At 38.8% G+C, this 25,121-nt stretch overlaps 1 protein-coding gene across 1 annotated transcript in view; it reads right to left on the bottom strand.

The window, feature by feature from the left end:
• Nucleotides 1-673: 673 nt before the first annotated feature.
• rspo4 (R-spondin 4) overlaps nt 674-25,121 on the bottom strand; it is a 31,043-nt gene continuing 6,595 nt past the window's right edge. Inside the window, exons 2-5 of the mRNA XM_039612040.1 lie at nt 23,076-23,264; nt 22,015-22,152; nt 17,527-17,733; nt 674-2,714 (exon numbers count right to left, since the gene is read on the bottom strand). Coding sequence (XP_039467974.1) covers nt 2,578-2,714; nt 17,527-17,733; nt 22,015-22,152; nt 23,076-23,264 — 671 coding nt within the window. The 3' untranslated portion in view covers nt 674-2,577. The remainder of the gene's footprint in view (nt 2,715-17,526; nt 17,734-22,014; nt 22,153-23,075; nt 23,265-25,121) is intronic.

Genomic DNA, 25,121 nt, shown 5'->3' with positions numbered 1-25,121 from the left:
GGTGGAGGCTCTGTCATGGTTTGGGTTGCATGGCAGCCAGGAGTGTTGAGGTTCTTCTCAAGATAGAATTGTTGTCACAGAAAAGTACTGTCTGATCCAACATGCAGTACCATCTGGAAGGCAACAGTTTAATATTTCAGTCTCAATCACACAGCAGAACAGATAATGGAACACTATCAGTCATGGATTGGCCTCCCCAAAGCCTGGACCTTAACATTATTTAAGCACTTTTTGATCATCTCAACAGAGAATGGAAGGAAAAAGGTGGTCAACATCCAGAGAAGAGCTCTGAATGTCCTTCAAGAAGCACAGGGGGCGATTGTGGCTCAAGAGGTGGCAGTTCGTCTTGTAATCGGAAGGTTGCCGGTTCGAGCTCCGGCTCGGACAGTCTCGGTCGTTGTGTCCTTGGGCAAGACGCTTCACCAGTTGCCTACTGGTGGTGGTCAGAGGGCCTGGTGGCGCCAGTGTCCGGCAGCCTCGCCTCTGTCAGTGCGCCCCAGGGCAGCTGTGGCTACAATGTAGTGTGTGAATGACTGAATGTAGTATAAAGTGCTTTGGGGTCCTTAGGGACTAGTAAAGCGCTATACAAATACAGGCCACTTACCACAGATGAAGAACAGATCAACTAAATTTTGTCTGTAAACAAAACTGCACAATGGCTGCATCAAAATAAACATTTATTGAAATGTATGCTCGTGCTGTGGATAAAAAAAAAAAAAAATGCCACTTTGTCCTTGAAATATTGCTAAATACATGCAAGCAAGCTGTTAAAGAGACAAAGCCATTTATCAGCTCTGAAAAAAAGAAATACCCACATATTCAATCTTGCTACACCAACTATGCATATCAAGGTATACTTGAGCATATCGGACAAGTCGGGAAAATAAAAGAAAGAAGGTGGCATATAACTAAATAAAATTCTTAACTCATAACTTCCGTCACTGTGATTTAAATACATAGTGTGAAGTTAAACTCTGTAGTAACAAGCTTGACTATGTGGGACTTCTAAAGCTTTTTTATTTTATAGAGATAGTTTGGTTTTCATGTTCGGGCTGCTGTGACAGTAATTTCCCAACTGGTGGGATAAATAAAGTAAGTCTTATCATTTTTAGGTTCACTGGAATAGCAAAAAAATAGCAGAATAAAAACAAGAAGCAAAGAACAATTTGTGCTCTGCTAACATTATTTTCTGTTGGATACTGAGGGCTCTGTTGTGGTTATCTCAGCTATTTTCTTAAACTGATTCAAGTTACAGTTATATTAGTTTTATCATGATAATGAATAACAGACACTTTATACACAGTCTTCAGGAGCTCAAATGCATGTAAAGTAAATAATTTGTAGGCAATGATAGCCTAAACTCTGGAAATAATGGACATCACTTTAAAAAAAGCCTCTTTATGATACTTATGTCATGCTTTTTGCTTTTATATCATCTGTCTTCAGTTTTTACTTTGTGAGCTTCAGAAACTTCTGGGTTGCTTCTGCTGCATTTGGCTAAATATGAGTAGAAAGTACTGCTCTACACACACCAGAGTTCAATAAATACTGATGACCATGGGAAGCAAAAGCACACCTTTCTTTCCTCCACAGTGTTTTGCAGATTATATAGCAGGTACACTTGGGATTATGAGCCATTCCAAGCTTTCGACATGCTCATTTCTTCATAAATTTCATATAAATAAAACTGAACTAAATATTTTTGCAGTCCAATTTGATCCAAGTTTCTGTCCGGTCTGTCTGTACTAGAGCTGCTCTGGCTTTTGTTGTCTTTTGGGTAGTTTCTGGTCATTTCTCTCATGTAATCTTCTCTTTGTGCTTGGATGATGATATGCCTACCTCCTGGAGGCTGTTCTTTACTTAGCTGGATGCTGTTTGTCTTTACTATTTTAATAATCCTTTGCTCACCAGCCACTGCTGCTTTCTATGCACGACCAGGACTTTAAGCTTCTGAGTTATGTTGGGGGGTGTTTGGGGTAGGCTGTGATTTATTTTTAAGCCCCTTAATTTATTAATAAATACTGAAGAAAAGTCAAAACTGTACATGAAACTTAAACCTACATAAAAAAGGTAATCTGTCATTCCTAACCTGTTAATATGGTATTTTACTTCAACCTCTAAAATGAAATCTGCACTTAATATTAATTGTATAACTGTAACTTAAAATTTCTGCTAAACTGATGAAATGACCAGAGAAAATGTAGCTGTGTAAAAATCTGTGGCTATAAAATCACTAAAAGATAATTATTTGAAAATATGACTGAGAGATGGTTCATATGTCGCTGCTCCTGCATGGGAAGCTTGAAATTAGCAATTTTTTTGTGTCAGTCCAAGGAGGCAGGTTAACGGTGGCTTTACCTGATGAAGGGAGATTTGTCTTCGCACCAAGTTGCTACTTTAGACAGTTTTAAAACACTAGTGAAAAGCAAGACCTCTTAGGAACTTTTAGTTTTTGGATTTTGGTGGATTGCAGTCTCGATTTATGCTTCTGACCTCTGTGGTTGGGTGCTTGGAAACGATACGGATTTATGACATATTTTCATATATGTTCCATGTTACATCGTGTCTGTCTCCCCCTCAGGGATCTCCATGATGTCTTTGCTCCCCTGTGGTTGTTCTGTTTGTTGAGTTGCCAACGCTCTCGCTGGTGTGCAGTCGTAGCCGTTTTCGCTCCTTCTTCTTTCCAAGTCCTCCTTTTTTATTCTGTCTTCTCTCTGACAGATAAAAAGATAAAACAAGTCAACATGAAACATTAAATATCACACATGGCACATCTGCATTTCAGATCAGTTGTCTACATGCATATTTTGATCATAATTAAAAGAAAAACTTTATTTATTAACATATATGCATGTATATACATTTTTATTTAAATCACAATAAAACCACCCTCTTTTAAGTGAATAACACACACTACATGTAGAGTAAATGGAAGGATTTTTTTTCTCCTGTTCATCATAATTTATACATTTATAAATAAATCCAGTTATTCAGTCATAGTCTGTGTTGAAGGTGAAGAGAATACTTTTAAATCTTTATCAAGCTTATTTTGATGCTTTATTTAGATGAAAATGTTGTTATGTTTTTATCTTAAAAGTAAGTAACCAATAGCAGTTTTTGCAACTCCTGGATCCAAAGCAAAGGTTAATAATTCCATTATAAGACACTTACTGAACGTCAACATTGTTTTAGTGAAAAGTGTCTGAACAATACTGCAATAGAAGAAATAAAACTTGAAGAAATCTGAGCTTGGTGATTGGAAAAAGAGGAGAACCTAAAAGCTTTTACATCTAATAACTTTTTGCACTCCTAAATGTTTCAGAACGGTTTTCCATCTTTCAGATTGTGTTTGGTCTAAAATGAAAATGAAAAAAGGCTTTTTGAGGTTTGGAAATCACTACAGTAAAAAAGAACACTTTTATGTTGTAGTGTGACTCATCAGACAGTAGTTTGTCTTCTACCTTAGAAACCCATTAGGCTGTCTTAAACCTAAACAGCTTGATTTATCTTCCCAGTTGGTCTCCACTGGCTAAACCTTCCAGCTTTGTTAATAATTTACTTAATGTGTGTGGAAAATGTTCTGGTCTTGGACAATTACTGTAAAGTATTCTGTAACCTGATGCTCTGAGGTTCTGTTGGCTGATGGTCCACATCAGGCAGGTTTCAGTAAAATGTTCTCAGTGATGTTTAGCTGCTTTGATAACGGGCCATATGTTTACAGAGACAGGAAAAAGCTTTTAATGCTCTTCAGTGCAGATCTGATGCATTATCTGCTGTGGACACACATGCATCATGTGTAATGTCATTTATTTTTAAAGACCCGAGTACTTTAAATGAAACTTTAGTGTGTCTGAACACAATGAACAAATGTTTTGATATTTCAAAATACATCATGACATATCAGTTTAAAACTTAACCATATATCTCATATAGCTGTCTCATGCTGTTAGGGTAAGTTTTAGCTTAGATAGAAAATGTGGTTTTAATGTTCAGGAAGGGAGAGGAGAGCTTCAGTATCTCTGGCATCAGCTTAAAGGTGGAATCATTTTCTGTAATATATAGCACTGATGTTGATTTAGAGCTTGGTTGGACATCAGAGTAAAAACAACTGCACGCAGAGAGGCAGTAAAAGAAGAAGAAAGGAAGCAAACCCCAAGAAACATACTCTCGTGGTCACACTAGTGTTCATAAAGAATCTTTCTGCCCCACCTGCCAAAAATAAAAAATATATCTCTAACTTAACAAGTAATCCATTTCATATCTATTAATATGTGCTCACTAACCGATCTCTAATGAGCCACATGGTCAAGAAGACCTGCTTGAACTGAGCATCAGAATGAGGAAGAAAATAGATTTAAGTGATTTTGAACATGGCTTGTTTTTGGTGACGGATGGGTTGCTGACCTGCTGGGATTTTCCCGCACAAACATCTTTAGAGAGAACGATGTGAAAGGACATCCAGTCTGCCTCGTTGATGTCAGAGGTCAGAGGTGAGTGGCCAGACGGCTTCAAGCTGATAAGAAGGCAACAATAACTCAAAAAACAGCTTATTAAAACCAAGTTATGTAAAGGAATGTGTCTGAACACACAACATGTGGAGCCTTGAAACGGAGGAACATACAGGCTGCCACAAGCTAAGAACAGGAAACTAAGACTACAATAGAAGCAATAAAAGGACTAAGGCTACACTTGGATTTCTATGGGACTGCATATAATAGTGTTAAAATGTTCTTTTTTTATGTGCAATGCAATTATTCTGCGCTATTCAGTATAAACCCTGCATCAAAGAGACATTTAAACAATCTTCAAATAACAGCTATTTGTTGTCATTCATTTTATTTTAACCTTTATTTAACCTCTTGAGCTCAACATTTATAAAGGGAGACCTGACCACGAAAGGACGCCATTACAAGGAATCCAAATTTTAAAATTAAGCAGTGACATGAAAACTGAGTGTCAGCCATATAACATACAAACCTGTTTATAATTTTTTGTTATAATAAAAGTATTCCTTAAAAGTCAGTGAAACAAATGAGCTGTTTGTCACTCACTTCTAAACAACTGTTTTTGACACAATGCTGTTTGCACGTGTATAAATCTGACATGTCAAATGACTGGTAGAATTATAATTTCCGATTATTAACAATTGATTTTTAGTAGAATTAATGCAAAAGAAAAGTATTTTGGTGGGTTAATAAATGTATTTCATAAGGCTTGGTAAGGATTTTTGTTTTTAAATTTGAAAGGTTTTTCTTTTCTCTTCTTGTTACTCCATTTGTAAGTTGGGTTTCACGCTGGGTTGAAAAAGGCTAAAGTGAACTCGAAAACTGATGCTCGGAAAAAACACAAACAATTCAAAAAGAATTACGATTCCTTTCTTTTCTTTTGGCCGTCTTTCCTTTTGTTTTCGCTCCATCTCATTCCATCCAAAACATTTGGACGTACGCTGCGCGCATTGCACAGATGAAGAAAATACAGATGGTGCTCTCACTGTGTCATGCACACAAAATCACATCCATCAATTCAAACTGCCGGTTGCCTTTGCGCAGCTCCACAGCGGCACGGTGGTGTTGTAACTGCCTTGTTCAGCAGAACATCCCTTGCATTTTTGGGGCAATCCTGGAGTTTCTACTTTCTTCCCACAAACCAATCCAGATATCTCAGACTGGCAGTCTCTAAGTCAGCTGTGTGCGTGGTGTTGTTGAGGCTGTGGCAGTGAAACTAGTTCATCTTCGTAGGTTAGTTACATATTGACGCTCACACTTTGTTTTTACTGATATTTAGTTATATTTCTGTCACATCAACAGCTAAAGTGATGAAAAGAACGTTTAATACTGTGTGCTCTCACCCCCCCCCACTGCTGTCATCTGCCCCTCATTAGTAATAAGACCGTATCCTCACAGATTGGGCTTTTTAAATCCGCACTGTCTCTTCTCCTTATATTCTTCTTAAAACTCAATTCCTCAATTCTTCTTTTCCCTCTCCATGCACTTCTTCTCTCCTTTCCCCCCCTGACATCTCTTCATTTTTGAAATCTGTCCTTCATTAGTGCTGTCACAAAGTGTTTCATTTTGGAAGCTGTGTTGATGATTGAGAATAAGGGCAGATTGTCCCAAAAATGCCTCTGTACTATCTATGTGTCTACATTATACACACTAGCAAATTCTTAAACTGAAACCCTCTGGTGACTGTTAAAACGTGCATATGAACATGCACGCGTTACATTTGAATTTATGTGAGTAATAATGGTGTAAGTTCACAATCCAGACTTGATTACTTTTCTTTTAATAATTACAGATTCTATAAATCTTGGTAAGCTAGGTAGGTTAAAGGTTAAATTGACTGAATCAGCTGACTTGGAATAGTTTGCATGCGAGCTTGTTTCTGTTGCTGAAATGTTTTTATTTTTTTCCATCCATAACTCGAAATTTCAAGTTAATACGTGAACATTTTGAGAAAATAACTTAAAAATTTGATGTAGGTATATAAAAATTTCCAGTTAATAAACTAATATGTTGAGATATAATAACTTGAAATCAGGAACTGCTGTGAAGTTACATCGTGTCCTTGCTTCAGACGGTGGAAGGCGTCAGCTACCAGTGCTACAGCTGCAAGGTCATGAATGAACGAACTGCTGATTGCTTTCAGCGTGCTGCCACAAATGATGAAATCCTTGTGCTACTAGCGGAACCGTGTGGCGTTGTTATCAATACAACAGCAATTTGTTCATGTTTACTATACATTGTTAGCTCACTGATGCGATTTTGAGTGTGCCTGTACATCCATTTCTGGGTAACAAGGAAATGATGTAATTCATGGAAGAAAATAACTCAAACTATGAGCATTATAGTAAAGTCTGAAAAATACATTTACTTTTTGGATCTGGGATAGTTTTATGTTATGGATAAGAGTGTCCATCAACTCTACACTGAGTAAACTTACAGCCATACATGATTACACAACAGGATTAGTCCAGAGTAACTATCATTATCCTGGACCCCACGTCTTGTTTTCTCACTGTGCTTCCACACTTAAAGAAAGACCTTTTGGTTGTAGCTCTGCGAGAAAAATCACTACTTGCCACATTTATCCAGACTGTATGTATGGAAGTACCCAGGTAATGCAGGGTGTACCACTCCATTACCATTCCTCTGCTTCTGCAGAGCTCGGACATCATCTCTGTTGCTGTGAAGTGTTTACCTTTGACTATAATTACTGTGGATTATTTATTTATTCTTCCAATATTACAAACAAAAATTGCACTTCCTTTTATTTCCTCCCTGACTTTTAGCACGCAGAGCTGAGTCAAGGTGCTTTCTGTGTGAGTATCTCAGATCTTTTGATCTATCATTTTAATGGTTGCTTAGTTTTAAGCTATCTTGTCGGTTGCATTGTAAAGTACAGGATCAGCTGCAACCTGTGATGTGTGCATCACAACCCGATTCCTGCAAGCGCGGAACCCTCAGCCACACACACCGTGGCCACATATGTGAGTTGGAGAAGACCAGTTTCTGCCTACAAGTAAAAAAATCTTTATATGCAACAGTGTTCACCCTTTTTCTCCTGCTCTAGGTGTTTCTTCTCTCTCTCTCTCTCTCTCTCTCTCTCTCTCTCTCTCTCTCTCTCTCTCACACACACACACACACACACACACACACACACACACACACACACACACACACACACACACACACACAAGTAAAAATGGAGACAGAGAACCACATGTGTTGAAGCTGGTATGTCATGAGAGTGAAATATCTCCCAGCCATCTTAACTGAATCAAGCATAGTGCTGGAAAACTCCCCTGCTCATCCCATAACAATCTGACCACAGGAAGACTACAAACACACACGCAAACATAAACGCTCACATTCACAGTGCGTGTGCAGACACAGAAATACAAATGTTGCCCTGGTGATTATTCTACTGAATTCCAACTTTGCACTAAAACCATGACATTAAAATGTGCGACCACATCACAAACTCTTTTGGAGAATTTCTCCACTTTTATGTTAAACAATGAAAACAGACATCAAACTCTTACATGTGTCGCCAGTAAACTGTTGACCTGAACGCACCAAGCCAAAACTTCTGAATGTCTCCGCTTCATATGGGAATTTTTACACTACAGTTTTTGGGCACAGTTTCTTGGTTGTTTTCCCAAATTGACAGACTTCTCTATGAAAAATACCAGATTGGATTTATTAGTGATGATATCATCAGAGCACAGACTGCTAAATATTGATTTTGTGCATTATTGTAAAATAAAGTATGCTTTCTTCTTCTTCTTCTTTTTTTGTAATTACAGATTTTTAAAAGGTTGCATAAAAAATGTTTTGTCATTTATTTATTGGAATGTGTACCCTTGAAATGACTGTAGTTGGTCTAAACTTCCCGTGTTGGGCTCTGGGTCATTAATCAAACAACCTAATTTTGATGAAAGTGGCAGCGCCGAGCTGAGATTCTTTTTTTAGCCAAACCACTAAAACGAAGCGATTTTATTCACAAGATGTTTACCATCAATGTGGAACACAAGAAAAACATGCCAGTTCATTTTAGAATTTTAGTTTTGTGAAGTGATGACAATCTATTCTGCCATTTTGGTATGAACACTCATTTGTGAGTGAGGCACAATGATCTTGTTTACTTCGGGTCTTTAAGACTATGTACCAGCAGGGGTGAGGAAAATGTGTAGTGGCCATTTAAATCCAGATATTATCTCAGTGAGATGTGGCCATATCTCAAAGGGCTCACATTTACTAAACAAGGATAAAAAGATAAAATGTTATGGTTTTATGCTCTTGAGCCTGTACTGACTCCTTGCACAACTCGGTTATAATCAGAACCACATGTTGTGAAAGAAAAAAGAAGCACATACATCAGCATAATGGATGACAAATCAGCATGGAGCCCTTTTGGGTCTGCACACATCATCGGAATAGTGAAACCAACTAACACGTACAAGCGGTACAGCTGAGCGATGACACAGGTTACTTAAAAAATAGACGTTTCCATGCTTGAATTATGGTCGAAAATATCTATGAGGAACATTTTTGACTGGAGCTTCACTGAGACTGGTGAGTGTCCAGTCTGTTAGGAAGATTCCAGTGGTGACAGTGGTAGAACAGTATTACTGTATGACTTTGTATGATTGTGAAAAGGAATGCTTTAGCTTTAAATTCCTCACCAGATGGAGGGTTGGATAACTATCCAATGTTAGCTCAGTCTACAAGTGGTATGTGGAACGTAAACATGGTCCAATCAAATGCAGTCACGCCAAACAAAGGAATAAACTCAAAATGAGACAGCAAATAGGAACATCCATCCATCCATCCAAAATGAATCACAGAATCAATCTCGGGGACTATGACTGCTTAAACCATAGCTTAAACAGCTATGCTAAGCTAGAGAAAAACAGCAAACCACTCTGTCGTCTAATCCACAGCTTCCACATACAAACCTCCTACCCTATAGCAAAAATAGGGAAATACGGCTACTGCCAAATGTCACGAAATGTGACATATTAATTTAAAGCATGCTTTAAAGCATGCTTATCAATCCAGTCTGTATACCAAAGTACACCGAAAGCTTGAGTAAAAGTTGAACATCAGGTACAGTGAGAACAATTGCGTGTGAAGGTAGCTTTAACTTTCAGGCACATCGCGGAGGATGTCGTGCAGGAAACTGTAGATCCTTAAGGACAAGAGATGCCTGCTAGTTGCAAAATTACTACTGAAGCGGAACATTGGGGCATCTTTGATACATTCACTGTATACAAGGACCACCTGTGCAGCACACTAGATGTCCAAATTCTCAATAATCTTATAAAGATGTTAGAAAAGTACATTGAAATTGGTTGAATCCAGCCAAATTGAATCAGTCACACTAACACAAAACCTCATGAAAATGTTTGGAAACCACCTAAGAACACACTTTTTTCATCTCTGCCCACAGACTGAAGGGCAGTCTGAAAGAATGCAAGAAAATTTCATTACTTGCTTTCTTCACTTTCTGCCTTTAAAAATGCTTTAAAGACATCTAAGAAATGAAAGTGAGAGAACAAGCGACACTGTGCAGCAAACTTACTCCTTAAAAAGTACCTGTTGTCCAGGGTTTAGCTGCCCCGAGGCTACCTCTGCACTGTGTTCAATATGCATTAACTTAATACATGTGGTACTTGGAAAAAAGCACTTTAGCTCACTGTCTGTGTTGGGTTACACTGCAACTTTACCCAGATTCATATGTTATGGGATGAGAGGGCACACTGAGTTCTGTACTGTACAGACCAAAGTAGCAGTGTTTGAAACTGAAATCTAAAATAACTCCCTCTGAGTGAGGATGGTATACCATTCGACGCATCATAGCTATAATTTTCCCTTTATCCTCAACAAATGAGAGAAAAAACAAACTGAACGTCTGACAATTTAAATACTTAGAAAAGCCTACGGAAGTATATTCTCAAGTGTGTTTGGCTGAAGGTAAAATCACACATTGCTTCAAAACACGTGTAAAGTAAGAAACATGATCGGCATGTGTGAAATTTCATGATGAGGCTGCTAAAAAAACATCACATAAACAAGCCCTACTTTCCATTTTAACAAATATAATTATCTAATCTGAGAGGTGTAATAATACCAAACTGAAACTAAGGATTAGCCATATAATAATTTTGTCTTTCATTTGACAGCGGCTGACAGGATGTTTGTGGTCTTTTTGCCGTCTTACTTGCATCACAATTAGCCGAATTCTCTTGTTGTGCCAGACCAGTAAATGAGCTCACATCCTGATATAAAATTATCTGGATAATATCCCTGTGTCACCTCAAAAGTCCCTTTATAAATGTCACACATGGTCCCTATTAATTGACAGTGGGCCCAGTCCAGAACATGTCTCTTGTCAACATCATGGAGTAGAAAAAAATTTCATTCTGTAAGCGAGCAAACGAATTATAGATGGGGTCAGCAAACGGTAGGATGAACTCCAGTGCAGTAAAATGTTGCATATATCTGTGGCTGCAGGAGCAAAATGTGCAGTGAATAAAGAATGTGGGGGTCAAACCTCTAAAACTCATAAAGCTAAGCCTTAATATAATTTTAATAAGTGGCTAATATGAAAAGTCACTCCTGTGCAGTTGTCGTGAAAGGGTAAATTAGCCACAGAGACAGAAAGCCACAGGGATCTGCAAGGACTGCAGAAACGTCAGATTTTTGCACTTTGGCAGTCTTCTGGAGAAATGCCTGTGTTAAATGCATTGGTGATCCATCAAATTTTGGTGAAATTACTGTCATCTATAGCTAAAACCAGAACTGGCAGTGGTCTTCCAAAAAACCCATCAGTGTCCTTGCTCATGTGTTCACAAATCAAATCAGCACAAATCTGTTTTTTACTGTTAGTACCGTAGGATATGGATAAAGTACACACACTTGCTTATCCCAGTTAATCCCAGCCCTGTTCTCTGAATTATTTTATTATATTGTGTTTTAATGTGTTTTGCATTGTGTTTTGAACTTGTCGTTGGCTAGGTAGCTGTAGCGTGCAGAGCCACGAGTGGTCTGTGGGACTGTACCGAGCCTGTACTTGATTTGTGTTGCTTTAAGTACATTAAAAACTGAAGTACAGCTGCAGTTGTATTCTCTTACTAAAAGGAATCCCTTGAGTGAATCAAGGTTTGCTTTATTTTTTACCATTTAGAGGGAAAAAGTAATGACCAATCAAAAAGCCATGAGGGACTACAGTTTTGCATTATGACTTTTATCCATTCATTTCCACTTTGGTTTTATAATTATGTAAAGTACTGCAGCACTGATGGAAAAATAATGAGAAATGGACCTTTGACAGGGAAGTTCAACCACAGTTGTTTTTGTCTGTTGTAATACAGATGCAAGACAGATGCATGCTGCTGGACTTCAACCATAGATGTTTCCTTCCAGTTTACGTTTGCATTGCACTGCATCATAAAACACTAGCTATGCAGCCACTTTCAATTTTACAGCAGAGGAAATACATTAAGGCCTAAATAGGGGCTATACTGCTGCTCTCCCTTTTTAAATGCAAGCTGAGTAAATCAGTCTGACTTTGGGAGATTATCACCACCATAAATACAATTTAATGTTTTCATGCTAATGGCAAACATGTGTCTGTAGCCACAAAGCCATTTCACAAATACATACATGCAGACCAAACTTATGGAAAGATTGTTTGAGTTATCGACATGCGGATGGAATACAGATAATCACACAGCTTGTGATTTGATTTCCCCCCCCTCACTCATGCAGGTTAGGGTTACAGCCAGCTGATTTTTGGTCGCTTAGTTTACGAGTTGATGCAAAAATGCACAAAAATACCTCGACTATTTTTGGTTTCTTAAATCTCAGAAGTGGTTAAATCCTGGTTAATTGAAGCACCCACACATAATCCACACTTTGACTGGGGAATGTGTTCAATTAAGTGATAAGTAAAAACTCAAGGTGTACTTTTAGTGCTTTAGGTGTTTGTGAAGTACTGACATGATTTTCTCTATGTAGTACTTGGATCATCTAGCCTCATTTTTGTCACATACATTTAAGTTCATGAATATTTGGACAATAAAACACTGTTTTGTAATTTAGACTCTGTACGCTACCACAGCTGATTTGAAATCGTGGCGATCGTGGCTCAAGAGTTGGGAGTTCGCCTTGTAATCGGAAGGTTGCCGGTTTGAGCCCTGGCTCGGTCAGTCTCGGTCGTTGTGTCCTTGGGCAAGACACTTCACCCGTTGCCTACTGGTGGTGGTCAGAGGGTCCGGTGGCACCAGTGTCCGGCAGCCTCGCCTCTGTCAGTGCGTCCCAGGGCAGCTGTGGCTACAACGTAGCTTGCCATCACCAGTGTGTGAATGGGTGGATGACTGAATGTGTAAAGCGCTTTGGGGTCCTTAGGGACCAAGTAAAGCGCTATACAAATACAGGCCACTTACCATTTGAAATCAGACAATCAAGATGTTTCACAGGCTCAAAAGTAAGTGGACAAACTAACGTATTAATATAAGGTCTGCTTTTAATACTTGATTTGGTTAAAAACTTGGTTGGGAATCTCTTGCAGTTACTGACTGCCTGGCATCTAAAACCCATGCACATCACTATGTACATGCCCTTGATATGCTCTGCAGGCCTTTAGTGTAACTGCCTCAGGTCTGCAATTCTGCAAGAATTCTGAAAGCATGCTCTATAGAACCACAGCTTTTGGCCATGCAAGAATGATCAATTTCCTTACCTAGAGAAACTCTTTGGTTGCTTTTGGAATATGCTTTGGGTCATTATCCATTTGCACTGTGAAGCACGGTCAGATCAGTTTTGCAGTTCTGTTTGAATGAATCTGAGCAGAGAGTATAGCCCTGTACAGTTCAAAATCCAGCAGTCACATGAACAATGGACAGTAGTGATCTGTCCTAACACTGACAGACGTAAGGAAATGAGGAACTATCTTTGCAAATGGGTGTAATTCTTATATAAATAATAATAAAAAATAAATAAAGTAGCTGTAATTACAGTAACTGTAGTTAACACAGTTACTGCAATACTTTGTTAACTCTGATTTGAAACTGAAAGTGTCTTCAGTCACATATGGACTGTTTCAAAAACACTGTAATGGTATACAGAGAGAAAATTACAAGAAATGTCCAAATACGTAATGATTGTAAAAATAATATAACTGCATATTTAGTTAATGTTCTCACAACTGAAAGCACTGACAATAAATACAAGACTGAGAATATTAGAGCATTAGTTTAGTTAACAGCCTCACATTAACCACAGAAATTCCAAACTTTCTGTTATTAATGGTGAGCTTATTACATTAAGTTACAAATTATTAGTATTTGTTTAAAAAAAAACCCTCAACATTAAAGATGCATTAATTTGTCATACAAGTTCATGTTTGCTCTTTGCATACATTAAACGTGGAATCACAAAAGCACAACTATAACTGATCTTAAGGGGCTTTCAGACTAAAGTCAAATAACAGCAGCACTGGAAGCCGTGCTTCACAAGGAGACACCCTGACGGGGGAGATCTGCCTAAGTTATCTCTATAGTTATTTTATTTTGTTTGAGCTTTTTTCTTCGCCGTGGCAGTGTCAGTCACTCTGTGTTTGAACATGTTCTGTCTCAGACCTTGGGCACCACAGTTAATGCTGATAAGTCAATAAGAAAAAGAATGAAAAGCGACAGAATGGTCTAGCCAACACATTTTCTGACAACGTAACATCCTAACTGCCTATGTCAGATGTTTCTAAATTGCCAGGAAAAGGAGTAACATATCCTCGTTAGCCCATGACAGTTTGCTGCCTTTGGTGAAAACAGAGGGGAGAGCAGGGTTGGGAGACGAGACCCACGTCCTTCCCCATCATCTGAAAACAATAAGACAACATGAAACTGGGCATTAAAAGACTAGAGCTGTCTAATCTGGGACAACGGAGGAATGCTAGGGAGATGCCACAGCACTCTTTTATCCCAGATGTGTGCTATTAGGTCCAGGAGCTTGATCCCTGCTCCAGACTCTGCTGGATCAGATTTCTTCCTCTGCTAATGCCACCGGACGTACGATCTGACAATGATAATGATAATTACTTCAAATGACATGCCTTCCATTGTGGAAGAAATGGAAAATACACAGGCATGCGCACAGACACACTAAAATTTGCAGCTCTAAACAGAAATTAGTGTTGGCTTAGAAAACTTAAGCCCAATGCATGTGCATTGTTTTTGATTTGCTGTCTTTATTGAACTTTTTCACAGCTTCAAGTGTTGATTGTACAAGAAGGAGAAATTATGCGACAAGAAAAACAGTCACAACAACAACTTGTTTTTTACGGGAGGGCAGAAACTGTTGCCAAGTTTGGTTCATAATGTTTTGGATATGAACCATTCATAGAAGAGCCAGGGACTGACTCCAGTACAATAGTTCTGATCAAGGCCCAAGAACAAGGGACCAAATGCAGTTTTAACGAGTAGTGACAGCATTTGCACAACGCAGGAGTTCCAAAATATTTATTTATTTTTTTAAGCTTTGCAGTGGAGTCTATTATCAGGTTCCCTTGGACTCTCATAAACAAAAACACATGATGAGCTTTAAGCCCTGGGCGTGATCATCGGTCTATCTCCACACCAAATTCAAGAGGTTCAATATCCCTGGGTGGAAGCAGCCTGAACGTATAAACCTCTGATGTAGCTGAGGATGTGTGATGTTTTAAGATGTAATCTTGCTGCGGTGGGGTCAAGATGAAGAAACACAAGCACATTTTTAGCCACAGGGAGCAGAGCGAGTTGGACATACTAGAGGTTCTCACTTTAATCTATGTTATGTTAAAGAGAAATCCTCAATAACAGGCCATAGATGCATCTTTCAGGATATTTCCTATAGAATGAAACTCATCTCATCTGTCTTCAAGATTGTCCAGCCCAAAAGAAGAAAAACAATTCTCCAAACTGACGTATGTTTACATTAATGCAACAAACCCTTCTAGCCACTGACTTCTAGCTATCAGAAGCAACAGAGCAAGTCCAGCAACTTAGGCACAAAATGATCCCATTTTTCAAGATGTTCGCTATTTGTTGTCCATTTCCTACAGACACTTGAACATTAATCATATTCTTAAAAAGCTAACCACGACGATGTTTAATCAGAAAACCAATATTTTGTCATTCGTAAGATTGGGCGCACATTAGAGACAAATTATGGTGTCATGCTGATAAACACATAAGATTAAAAAAGGATTATTGGTGATCTTCTAAAGAAAAATCATCGTGAAGGAATGCTTTTGTGTTTTATGGTTAATGGGGGGCAGGGGGCTGCTTGTTCTTGAGTTTCAGCATTATCCTGCAATTTGACTATGAAGTCCACAGCACAGAAGCAATAAAGGACAGGAGTCATTAAAGAGAAACGCCATGAAACCCCAAAACTAGCTACAGCTAATTATAATATAAATAAATAATTAAAAGCAAGCTTTTGATAAGAATAAGTTCATAATGATTGAGTTATCATGATCAAGATGAAATAAAGGTTGTTCCTACATACAATTATGGTTAAAAAAAAAAGGTACACCCTATTTAAACATTAAGGTTTTACGTATCAGAACATAACAAAATAATCTGGTCCTTAGTAGGTTTGCAAATGTAAATACAACCTAAGATAAATAAAAACATGACATATTTATTTAACAGAAACTAAGCCAACTAACTGGAGAAGCAGTGTGTGCAAAAAAACCTCTGTACTGCTTCCATAGAAATTAAGAGGTTAAGGAGGGGCCAGGTTTTGCTAGTCAAATACAGTTGATTAACTGATCATTGATTAACTGAACTGTGGCCAAATGCGGGAAGGGTTATAAAGCTATTTCAAAACAATCTGAAAGATATTATTCTGCATTGATAAAGTGGAAAACATTTAAGGCAGGCGCCAATCTTCCCAGGAGTGGATGCTCCAGCAAATTAACTCCAATGACACTGTAGTGCTCAGAGAAACACCAAAAATCCCAAGAGCTACACCTCAAAAGAAAGAATTCGCGTGTCATGATGACCCAGCCAAAGCCTAGACCTCAACTCAATTGAAATGCTGCACTGGGACCTTAAGAGAGTTGTGGATGAACCAGTGCCTGCAGCTTTGTAAACAAGAGTAGACCAGAATGATGTGAGAAACGATAAAGTCATACAGTAAGCAAATACAGTACTTGAATTTACTTCAAGTCATTGCTGCCACAGGTGGTTCTACAAGCTATTGAATCGTGGCGTGTAAATTTTTCACACAATGATTTTTTATGTCACAATCTAATATGTCCGACAGACATATTCTGATTAAATTTGATTTTACCATGAATATAAATCACATATATTTAGCCTAGGTTCACTATTAATTCCCTAGTGGTGCACACCTGTCCCGCAGAGCCTCTGAAAACTTGCTATTTGGGCGCAACTCAAGGTTAAAGAACCACTGCAATATCCTGCAAAACCCTGACCACGACACTGACTTCAGCATTAATCAAAGACAGTGCCCTGTACAAATTAAGGCTTTAGTGTATCCACTTAGACTCTTCTAAGCAATGCAAATAAAAAACACTGAATCTTTAAATTAACTTTTGCTTCCATTCAGCCCCACTACATATGCTCCATAGCTGTCCCTTTCATTCTGCACCCCTAGATTATGTTCCAGGGACAAGAAAACTAGTAACGTCTGTCTACAAGTGTTAATTAGAAGTAGCACATGTTGGAATATTTTATAGGGTTCATTCTCCCCCACTTGGCATTATAAAGTGCACAAGTGTGTCAACAACACAGAACAGAACACAATACCAAACACCACAGGGAATTCCACATGTTGGCAGTCCCACATAATAAATAAAGCAGCTAAATGATCAGTGGCATCCGACTTATTAGAAGCAGATGATAGAATCTGTTGTTGTTTTTTAAACCCATTAACCGCTAAATCTTTCAGCCCTCAGTGCACCTACTGTTTGCACCTGTAATTGCCATCCTTCTTACTGGTTCGTATCCTTCCTCACCTGTGGTACACTTTTTTTTCATCCTGCACCTCTGTGTCTCGCTGTGAGGTGGGCAGATTGGTGCTGTTTTATCGTCAGGCGTTTTCCCAGTCTGGCCACCCACCCGAGTCCTCGTCTGCTTACCCCACCTGAAACCACAGGTGACGCCATCCCGGTGACAGACGCTCCACTCGCTCCACTCTCCCAGTGGAGCTAGGAGACAGTTTTCTAATGGAGGAAAGAGAAAAACCTCATCAAAAAGAGTGTTTTAATACAAAACAGACTGTAATTGTCAGTACCAATACAGTAAAAATAATGGCACCAGCGAAGGGTCTGACAGTGATTTCATCCCAATATCTAACAGCAGCCTAACCCGTAGAGGTCTGTGTGTCTCTTCGTAGATATTCTTCCCCAGCCGATCTCTGACCAACCATCAAACCCGTCATGCTGACTGATGTTACAGACAGTGTAACGATGTTATGGCTTCTATAGCGCTTTCGTGTTTGTCACATGTGTTGAGGGTGAACCTGCTCTCGTATGTGGAAAGCACAGTGCACCAGTGGTGGACCTGCCAATTCTGGTATTCTATAGCAATTGCCACTTGGGTTCCACAGTGCTGGGCAACTGTCTGTTTCTAGAGTCTGTTTCTAATTTTTTGGTCAGAGACATTCACACTTGTGGCCTGCCGAGGACATTTTGTAGCTTTGGCAGTAATTATTCTGTTCTTCCTTGCATAAAGGAGCAGATACCGGTCCTTCTGATGGGTTAAGCGTCTTCTACGGCCCTGTCCAGCTCTATTAGAGCAACTGCCTGTCTCCTGGATCTGCTGGGTGATAAAGCAGACCTTCTGGCAATAGTACTTACTGAAGTACCTTCCCGGAGGAGCTGGATTACCTATGATTAGCTGTACCTGGGGCCCAGGTACCACTTTATGCTACCAATAGTGATACTGACCTAGCCAAATGCAAAACTAGTGAAAAAACAGTCAGAAAAGATGAGGGGGAAATATGTCAGCGGTACCTGTAAAACCTGAGGGTTGTCTCACTGTTGCCCCTCTAGTGAACCTGTTGTCAATTTCATTAACACCAAAGCAGCTTAAAAGCTGCTACTTAACTGACCTGATCAATATTACAGAAGTTTAACTGACTTGATGCTATACTCTGATCAAAATGTGTTCCTTTAATTTTTTTGAGCAGTTTATGGGCGATCGTGGCTCAAGAGTTGGGAGTTCGCCTTGTAATCGGAAGGTTGCCGGTTTGAGCCCTGGCTCGGTCAGTCTCGGTCGTTGTGTCCTTGGGCAAGACTCTTCACCCGTTGCCTACTGGTGGTGGTCAGAGGGACCGGTGGCGCCAGTGTCCGGGAGCCTCGCCTCTGTCAGTGCGCCCCAGGGTGGCTGTGGCTACAATGTAGCTTACCATCACCAGTGTGTGAATGGGTGGATGACTGGATGTGTAAAGCGCTTTGGGGTCCTTAGGGACTAGTAAGGCGCTATACAAATACAGGCCATTTACCATATTAAGACTAACGTTTTATTTCAGACCCCTTACAAACACGTTGCTATAATCAAAGGTAGATGAATGCTAGATGAAGACTTACTACAGTGGACATTACACTTGCAGTAACTGGCTGAATGGTGAGTGATGTCACCCACAAAATCAGCTGCTGCAAAATTTTCCAGACAGACCACAAAGGAAAATCGGTAACCTTGGCCAAAACGGAGCAACAATTGGAAATCATTATCATTATCACTGTCAGATTTGAAATAAAGAGATTTCCAGAGACTGTTTTCTGTAGTTGCTTGAGGTGTGTACCAACAGTCAGACATGAAACCCTAACACTGATATGAAAAACAGATGTGGTCTCGATGCCAAGAAACAACAGTAGCTGCAGATGGTGTCTGTAGAAGGCAGAGGAATATCGACCAGTGTCAAAGGATGAGTGAGTTCAACAATACATCTCACTTAGTCAGAAGGCAGAGATGATACACAATGAGATATGAAGATAAATTCTAAAACCTCTTTGAAGACCTTTAATATGAATCGTGTGTTGCATTCTGGTTTGACTCCATCAAAAAGTATTTAACTGGGAAATGAATGGGATGAGAAAGAAAGGGAGTAGAGGAGTGTAAGACATGTTCCAGAGGAAGGCAGATTTTTTTTCCCCCTTTAAACTAAATGTAGCAGTCATGCTGTCATCTTCATTTAATGTGATAAACACTTTTGAAATTTTGTTAATGCCACATCCTTTGCATGTGAAACAAAAGGTACAGGTCAAATTCAGTTTAGCAAAACTATTAGGCAAATTTCAGTGAGATAAAACTCCCGCAAACCACAGATAATCAAATACTCAATCACTCACACATGAAACACAGTAGAGATGTGGCCACAGAGCCAGAGAGGTAGATAAAAGGAGATGAGCTTGCAAGAACAGGCCTGCTGTTGATTAAACCTTTCAGATTAGTTTCACTGATGTGTCCATTGTGAAGCAGACTCTCATTTGTTATAGCTGGAGTCAGGAAAGCTTTAGTTAATACACTTCATACAGTAAGTTAGAACAAGAAATAAGATAGGAAACAATATGTTTATTTTATTTGTACTGCTTAAGAGGTTTTCAGTGAAAAGTAAAAATGCCACACTCAAAAGGGTTGTAGCGAAAGTGAAATTCATTTGCAATTTAATTTTTAATTTTGTTTGTAATTTTAAAAGCAGGCTTGGAGACAATAGTAAATCAATGTTCGTGTTTGTTAGAAATAGTATTAGAAACACATACCTTCTAACTAGTACTTAGTAAATGTAATAAAATACAAGAATTTTACTAACGAAATATGAAACACAGTCGTCTTGGATAGTCTGTACCACATAGAGTCCAAGTAGTAGTGGACCTAGTAATAGCTAGTCAATGTATGGATGCATTCTGCCCTGAATCCAGTGTGAGAGGAAGGTGAAATGCCTGCCTAGAAGCAGAGGAAGCCCTAATACAAATGTGGAAAGACAGATATTATAGTGAATGGGACTGCAAACAATGGCTTGTGTCCCAGGGAAGCAATCCTTCAAATCAACCTATTAAACTAGCTTTGTACACTGGAGACTGCTCTTAGAGAGTGAAGGAACTCACTCTAAATTGGTGAGATCAAAGCTGTTACTACAATTTATTTTTTTACATGAAGCGATAGCTTTTTAAAGGATGCTACCTACCTAATGTCAATAACACTGCTAATAGGATTTTAGTCAGGGTGCAGTGGGGAGAGAGGGTGAATGGGTCATGTCACGTGTTCAAAATATTGAGGATGACAACAAAACAACGAAGTCCAGAAGAGCTTGGTCAAACAATTGATTTTAATGAACACACGCAGCGTGGGGAGATGTACACCGCAACATCAGCTGTAGATCTCCGCCCAAAAATACACAAGACAATCGTTTTATAGCATCAGGGTTTGTTTTCTGACGGCTCCTCATACATCATCACATTCACGAGTTTCAAAACCACAAATGTTCTGTTAGCAACTTTTAAGGTGTCAGGTGTCTTCCTGTAGCTCGCCTTCGGTCGCTTATCTCAGAACATCAGCAGCATGTCTTAAGGCACACTGTCCCTTGTGCAGACACAATTTTGCAGTTGCAAGCTTTTACAAAATATTATTTGAACCTTGGCCTACCCCTGAGTCTAACTGCTGTGTAAGTGTGTGTACGTGTGTGTGTCGACCTTAAATGCTCTCTCATCTCACCCGTTGCACTTCTGACCTTTCACCAGAACAGAGGCTCATCCTTATATGTGTAATAACCTAACTGAAACTATATATATGTAATATGTTGAATAAATGTTTTAATCAAGAACCACTACTAAAAGCTTAATCAAAAGATATAAATGAATAAAAGATAATAATGAATAACCTGGTTATTCAAACAGCATCATCCAAACAGCTCCTCAAAATAACTTACACTCACCCCCTGCTTTAGTTTCACTTTCGCAAGCACGCTCTGCAAAAGCATGCGTTTCCTGTCAGGACTTTGGCATGAGCTATACACAGAGTTGAGCCTTTCTTTTATAACCCAACCTAATCAACATATACACATTTAAGATTATAAAAGCATTTAAGATTATAAAGTCAACTCAACAGTTTAAAGTGGTTATCACTGCACCTGTAATAAAGGTTAATATGATGCCAGTATGTTTAAACATCTGAATACAATATCAATGCTGTAGATTATGTTATTAATGCAATGGTAATGATGATGATTATGAACAATAGCAGCAAAATATTTCCCTGATCTCCACAGTCACCAATGTATTTCAGAGGTTATGTAGAAAAAGACAACCATTCACTCTCAACATTCATTCATTTATTAGTTAATGCTATATTACTATATATTATTATACTATATTAATCCTTATTCCGTTTTCTAGAGGCCATTATCTATAATCATGTCAAGATACATTTTTCTCAGCATCACAAACAGAGAGACAAGGGATTTGACATATTAAGTTACAAATTATATCAAAAATGTAACTTACCGAGGCAGTCTGTCTGGTGGGGACGAGTTTCCTCTGGGCAGTGGGTCAGACACTTGCCTTTGTAAAGCTGGAAGCCAGGCTTACACTTGGTGCAGAAGTCCCGGCTGAAACATTGCTCACAGTCTGAAGAACGGCACTCTGAGAGGAAACAGATGATCACACACAATGTAGAGTACTTGGGTATTTTTCCTTTTTAAATGAAAAAGTCCATTTTTCACCTGGTCACACATATTTTCATTTTAGCTGACAGGGTGAACACAGTAATTAAAAAGCTGAATTTGTCCGCTGAGAGAAAAGCTGCTGAAAACTAAAGGTGAAAAAGAGAGTAGCATCTTTGCTTCCTGAATATCATATATTTCTCACTGAAACATTCAATCATGTCAGGAAACGCAGTAACAGTGAAAACCAATTCACTTTCAGAGAGGTGATTTGGTTTAGTCTTGTTTGCCTTAAGCAGAACATGTTCTTCTGTGTGTTTGACAGATACAGATTGCACACTACGTGCATCCAACAAAAACAAACTTTGTGCTGATGACGTTTTGACCTGCCAAGCAACTGATTTGTTGTATCTGAAATCTTTATATATTAATATTAGAAGTCACGGTTCACAGTGCAGTGATGGCAGATTGTTTGCTCTTTCACTGTTTCTCTGAGAGCAAATCAGAAAAGATTTTAATATTACATTTTGTGTTAGGGTTAAGGGGAGTCAGTGATAGTAAATATGTTTGGAAAAGAAATATAGTGAACTATTGTGGAATCTTTGATTTTCCCAGTAAATGAGACAGAAACTATGTGCTGTTGGGTAAAGTTTTCTTTTCTTTTATTAGGACAGCATGTTTCTGGAAAGAATTAAGCAAGGTGCATCTTGAAAAGAAAGAGAAAAAAGAAGTGGTCTGGGACTGCAGACTCTGTGTATGCTTACTGTCGGTTGTTATTCATTATTTCAGACCTCAAGACAGTTAAGTCATACGTGCTAATGTGAGTAAGACTATCGGCAAATATTTAGTCACAGTCAGAGATCTCTGCAGGGGAAAGAACCCTTTTTTGTAAAAAAAACGCACTCATGCAGCGGTTGACATCCTTTCCTCTCTGTCCGTAGTGTCCTGCAGGGCAGGCGTGGAGACAAGTTCCATGGTGAGATATCCCCTCCCTCTGCAGGAACAGGAAGAGTCGCTCTGGGCAACGCACGCAGCCGTTGTCCCGGGAACACTCCAAACAGCTCCGACAGTCCTCTGATGTTTCTCTCTGAGCTGCAGGAGACAATAGGAAGAAGATTAAGCCAGAGCTGCATTCAGGAGAGGAGTTATTAAAGTAAAAGTAGAGGGGGGAGAGAGTAACGAATAAATAGAAAGTGATCAAATAAAAGCCAGGAAGGGAGAGGATGAGGAAGGAAAGGAGACACCACAAATCCTCAAGATACCAAGAGAATTTCGGGAAAGATCCACTGCTGAAAATCAACACATTACCAGGAACTCTATAAAAATCATACATCAAAGCGTTACAGTATTTCACTCCATCAAATAGCTGTAGTAATTGCTTTTGTAATGGCACACACTTCTTTATGAGGTTCAGTATCTTTGATATTTCTTATTTTGCTGCCTTGTTAGCTCGAATAGAGCACAGTGTGATGCTGTGTCTATATGGACTTTTAGCTAGCTCCTTACATGTACATTACCAGGTGCACAATGGGAGTTGTGTCCTGACAAAGCTTACATGTCACTCTGACGATGCACTTCTGATGACTTGATAGTCTAACACTTTCTTGGTATGAGTAGCTCTTTAGAAACCGTAGGTAGCTGATAATGAGTAGGCTTACGTTTAGTAAGAAATATTCTTTATTTGACATGAAAACAGCACCAATGCTCTTTTTGTTCATCGTGGACTCCCTGCTACTGCAGAGATTACAGACTGAAGCACTGATAAGTAACTCAACTTATAACTTATAATGACTAATAGTGGGATTTTTCTTTCATAATAATTAAATTTAGCTTATATATTATAATAATTAAATATATTATTATCACATATTATTAAGTGATATATATCAACAAAGAGATTAAAATATCCCAAAAATGTAATATGTACAGTAACAGTGAGCTATAGTATGACAGTCAAGCTTAGATCTAAGCCAAGGTAAGTCTTATATTATAACAAAAGCAAGTGGCTATATCTGCTTCCAGGTACAGAGAAGACTCGACAAACAAAGAAAGAATGCTTTCAATCCATCGGGGATAAGGAGGGATATGGAAAGACAAGCAAGGTAGGATGGAAATTTGGATTGAGTCTGCAGAGGAGGTGAGCAGCAGGCAGCGAGCGTGCGTGAGTCTGAGCAATCGCACTCTGATCCTTGTGGGTCACTACATTCACCTTGTTATGTGTGGCTGTGGTTTAGGATATGTGTGTTTCTGTGCAAAAGTGAAACCTGTCTTAAAAAGTTTTAAAAAACCCAAATCGTGTTATTCATTCATAGATAAAGGTCACAGGAGATCATGTAACTTCAAGGCAACTATGAAAACATTTAATCATGTATAGTCTCGTTTACTTTCTCATTCAGTTTTGATCTTTTTTGACTGTCAGATCAAGAGTTACTAACAGATTTTTAACAGTTTTTTCTTATAATCACTCAATGGTTGGACCTGGCGTTTTAAGCTTTTTTGTGCATAATTATCTTTAGTTTTTAAATTTTGGTTTTCTTTGGATTGCAAATTGGTGAAATTCAGTTTTCTTTTCAGTTCTGAGCTTTAGTTACTGATTCGGGGGTTGTATTTAGTTAGTTCCCCTTTCGGTTTCCATTCTGTTCCTCCTTCTGTCTCATCTGTATTTGTTTCCTCATCACTGTCCCATGCCTCACTCTCAATATTTCTGTCTGTTTTCTTTAGTTACTTCCTGTGTTCACTTTGAGGTTTAGTTTTCCTTCATGGGATGTGCAGCTTTTCTTCTTGTTCCTGCTTTGATTGTCTTTAGTTGTGTTTTGGTCCCTAGCTGTTTCCTCTTTCCTTATTTCCTCTTCTGTATATATCAGTCTTTTAGTGTCGTCCACATTAGTGTGGGTTCCCCTTTGCTTTGCTTTTCCTGTGGGCTTTTTTTCTGGATTAACAGATTTCTTG

Source organism: Oreochromis aureus, linkage group 5, assembly GCF_013358895.1.
Source record: "Oreochromis aureus strain Israel breed Guangdong linkage group 5, ZZ_aureus, whole genome shotgun sequence".
Classification (NCBI taxonomy): Eukaryota; Metazoa; Chordata; class Actinopteri; order Cichliformes; family Cichlidae; genus Oreochromis; species Oreochromis aureus.
This window is presented reverse-complemented; position numbering and strand designations above follow the sequence as displayed.